The sequence below is a fragment of the Eriocheir sinensis genome, unplaced genomic scaffold, assembly GCF_024679095.1.
Source record: "Eriocheir sinensis breed Jianghai 21 unplaced genomic scaffold, ASM2467909v1 Scaffold956, whole genome shotgun sequence".
Taxonomy (NCBI): domain Eukaryota; kingdom Metazoa; phylum Arthropoda; class Malacostraca; order Decapoda; family Varunidae; genus Eriocheir; species Eriocheir sinensis.
This window is the reverse complement of record NW_026112337.1, coordinates 7,946-12,254: the sequence shown is the minus strand read 5'-3', so window position 1 is coordinate 12,254 and position 4,309 is coordinate 7,946. Positions and strand designations below refer to the sequence as shown.

Genomic DNA, 4,309 nt, shown 5'->3' with positions numbered 1-4,309 from the left:
TCCTGTTTCAATGCATACTTGACCTCTTTTGAATTTTGAATCGGTAGTTTTTATAATCGTCATTCCTTCCTTCCTTGTAAAACGCCTAAATTGTCTGTGTCTGTTTCTCAGCTCATCTGTTTGTCTGAATATTTGTCTGTCTGTCTCTCACCCTCATACACATGCACACGCACGCGCCTTCCTGACGGGCCGAGGCAAGGTGGTGTGAATGGAGTCCTTGAGCTCACAGCGTTTCTTTATTCCCGAGCGTCGCGGCGGGCGGTGGCGAGGTGTTGTCGTGGCGGCAGTGAGGGATGGAACACCTGGGCAATGCATCTCCGGCCTCGCGTCGCCCAGTGGAACTCTGTCACCGAGGACATATTGCATGCACGCCACACACACACGATTCCAAGATGATATTTTTTATTCCTAGTTTTTCCGTCGCCTTTTCTTGTTTCATTTCTTTCTCGATTCATCTTCATTTTTCTCTGGTTCTTTTTTAATTCCTCTGTTTGTTGGTTGCGTGTTTCCTAGAAAGTGTTTTAGGCAGGTAATTCAGGTGTAAGGCTTCTTTCGAAGGCATATTTTTATGATCTAAATATTTGATGCTAACCATACATACACCTGTGTGTGTGTGTGTGTGTGTGTGTGTGTGTGTGTGTGTGTGTGTGTGTGTGTGGACGTGTAACATTGTGTCGTCTCGTTGCAGGTGATGCCCGCCCCCACGTGACATGATGACATGATGGCCCAGGGAGCGGGCCTGCGGACGCTGCTGGCCCCGCCGCCTCCCGCACGCCACGCCCCGGACAGGCCACCTCTCAGTCGGCGGCCGCGGCCACCCCCGCGTCTCTTCCTTCTGGTGCTTCTGCTGGGGCTGCCGTGGCTGTGCTGGAGCGCCGCCGCGGCAGCCAGCCCGAAGTCTCTCAGGTTCCTGAGGGACTGGTACAATGTTAGCATCTACGAGAACTCGCTGCCCAGGACGCACGTGTCCGGGAAGGAGCTCATGGGCGTGTCCCTCGAGAACCTGCCGCCCACCACCCACGTCACGTACACTATAGCTGAAGGGGACACGCACGGCTTCTTCACGGCCGAGTCGGAGGTGGTTGGCGGCGTCGTGGTGCTGCACGTGAGGACAAAAACAGGGTTGCGGGACGTGCTGAACCGTGAGCGGCGGGAGCGGTACAACTTAGTGGTGGAGGCGCAGGCCCGCAGTGCCGTCCGCCGCGGTGCGCCCCTCAAGGCCAGGGCCAACGTGACGGTGCGGGTGCTAGATACGAACGATAACATACCGTTGTTTTTTCCCACGTCGTACCAGGTGAGTGTGGGCGAGGACGCGGCGCTCCACACGCCGCTCCTCTCCGTGACGGCCCACGACGCCGACGACGGCATCAACGGCCAGGTCTACTACCTGCTGCAGGACCACACGTCAAACCTGTTCGCCGTTCACCCGACCAAGGGCGTCCTGAGCATAACACGCCCACTCTCCCACACCTATGGGCGGCCACACAGGATAACAGTCCTCGCCCAGGACCGCGGGCCGCAGCCACCTAACACGCGGGCCTCCGCCGCGGCGCGAGCCACAGTGGAGGTCCAGGTGTACCAAGTCAACATCCACGCGCCAAGAATCTCGGTGCAGCATCTGCCCCACGTGGTCGAGCACGCCCACACCCACATATACGCCATCATCAAGGTGGACGACGAGGACGAGGGCGCTAGTGGCCGCGTGGACCAGGTGGTCATCGTGGCCGGGGACCCCGACAGGCTCTTCAGCGTCACACAGGTCCACGACAAGGAGTACAATCTCGCGGTGCTCAAGCTGCTGGACCGCGAGCTGGCGCCAGAAGGCTACAACCTAACCATCCAGGCCGTCGACTGTGGGACTCCCTCGCGCAGGACGAGAGTCAGCGTCCAAGTCAACATTGCCGACGTCAACGACCACGCACCCGTGTTTGCGCGGGAGCAGTACGAGGAGGCGGTGAGCGAGGAGGCGCCGCCCCAAACCCCCGTCGTGCGGGTGGCCGCCTCGGACACGGACCAGGGCATCAACGGCAGAGTGCTATTCAGGATCGTGGCAGGGAATGATGACGAAAAATTCTCTATAAACCCTCGCGCAGGCCTAATTTCAACGGCTGACTGGCTGGACCATGAGCTGACGGCCTACTACAGCCTGACGGTGGCGGCGGTGGACCAGGCCAGCAACGCCCTCAGGAAACAGTCCTCGGCCAAGGTTATAATTCGAATTCTTGACGCCAACGACAACGCGCCTCAGTTCAACACGCCCAACACGGAGGTGACGCTGGACGAGAATGAGCCGACGGGGTCTTACGTCACACGCATGGTCGCCACAGATGCAGACTCGGGAGAGAACCGCTTCCTGTCGTACAGTATTGCCAATCTGGACCAAGTTCCCTTCGTGATTGACCCTTTCGACGGGACAGTGCGAACCTCCGCCGTGCTGGACTTTGAGGCCCAGCGAAGAATCTACACCATCAAAGTTCGTGCGTCGGACTGGGGCACGCCTTTCAAGAGGGAGACGGAGACAACAGTGAAGGTAAAGGTTCGTGACGTGAATGACAACCGGCCGCAGTTCGTCGGCGTGGACTGCAGAGGTTGGGTTTCCGTGGACGCCCCAGTCGGCACCAGTGTCCTTGCTCTCTCGGCTGTGGACCTTGACAACGGAAGCATCATCAGCTACAGGCTACACAATGACATGGACGAAGAGTGCTGGTCCGTTGAGAGTTCGTCGGGTGTGCTGGCTCTCACGTGTGACCTCAGGAAAGTTGTGATGCCCGGTGACCCACATAAGACGTATGTTCTCAATGTGACGGCCACGGACGGTACCCACGTGTCTGACCCGACGAGTGTGACGGTCGCGGTGATCACCAAACGCAAAGATGGCCAGGCCGCCCTCAAGCAACACTCCCACGTCGAGTGTCACGAAACGGATATAGGATCGAAGGCTGAGGAAGTGGAAGCGGCCGCGGCGGAGAACAACGCCGCCGAGGAACACTACGCCCTGTTGCCGCTGCGCTACGGCTTCAACTCCCACCCGCCAGAGCTCCTAGAAAAGTTTCCCAGCATCGTCAAGGTCCGCGAGGATGCGAGTATCGGCACCGAGCTGCTGACTGTGGCGGCGAAGGACCATGACCGGGGCCACAACGGCCGTGTGGTGTACGCCGGCTCCAGCGGTGACACGGACTCGGTGTTCAAGATAGGCTTTGAAACAGGGGTCTTGAAGGTGGTGGCTGAGCTTGATCGCGAGAGGACGCCAGAGTATTTCCTTAACATTACTGTGTATGACCTCGGCGTCCCGCACAGGAGTGTGTCAAGGAATCTCACAGTCAAAGTGGTCGACGTGAATGATAACGCTCCTGAGTTTAATCGTGTGAGCTACAGCCTCCACCTCCCCGAGAACACGCGGAACGGCACCAGCGTGGCTCAGATCACTGCCCAGGACGCGGACGAGGGTCTGAACGCCCAGATAACGTACGAGTTGGTGTCGGATGTGGACGAGTTCACGGTTGACAGAACGACTGGCATTGTGTACATGCTGGGCGGCCTGGACCGTGAGCGGCGGAGTGAGTATGACCTGCGGGTGAGGGCGTGGGACGGCGCGCCCGAACACCCGCAGTCTGCTCTGTCCCGGCTCATGGTGACGGTCCTGGACATCAACGACTGTCCGCCAGACTTCGGTGCCGCCCGCAGCCTCAGGGTTGACATCCCGGAGGACCTGCCGCTGGGCGCGGTGGTGGCGTCCTGCAGGCCACCGACCCGGACCTAGGCATGGGCGGCCAGCTGACCTACAGCCTCGTCAGCGGCCACGAGTATGTTTTTCGCATCGACGAGAAAACCGGCGTCGTGCGCCTCGCCCAGCCGCTGGACTTTGAGGCGCGGCAGTCCTACAACGTGACGGTCCGGGCCCAGGACGGCGGCAATCCCGCCCTGAGCGCTGACGCCAGCCTCTTCGTCCAAGTCCACGACGTGGATGAAAACTTGGGTCTCCCGATGTTCCCCCAGCGCGTGCTGCGGGCCTGGGTCAGGAGAACCTGCCCCCGGCGCTGAGGTCATCACGTTGGAGGCCGGGACCCCGACATTGACCAGCTGCTGTACGCCATCACCGGCGGGGACGGCCAGGGGTACTTCTCCGTCGACACGCAAGGTGAGTACCCATTTCATGACTTGTGGTAGCTGTCAGAAACATTCCAACCTTTGTGGCTCACCGACAAGCCTGTGCTATTTGCAGAGTTGCAATTCATGCGGTGAAAATAACTCCATTATGGGTTTTATATGAATGATGAGTGAATGCTTAGATAAAGATAAGAGTGTATGT

The 4,309-nt window shown here is 59.1% G+C and overlaps 1 protein-coding gene across 1 annotated transcript; it reads left to right on the top strand.

Annotated features, from left to right (window-relative positions):
• Positions 1–718: 718 nt before the first annotated feature.
• LOC126995019 (fat-like cadherin-related tumor suppressor homolog) lies at positions 719–4,041 on the top strand. The gene is given in 2 exon segments (XM_050854326.1): positions 719–3,734; positions 3,737–4,041. Coding segments are annotated over 2 exon segments (3,321 nt in total).
• Positions 4,042–4,309: the final 268 nt, after the last annotated feature.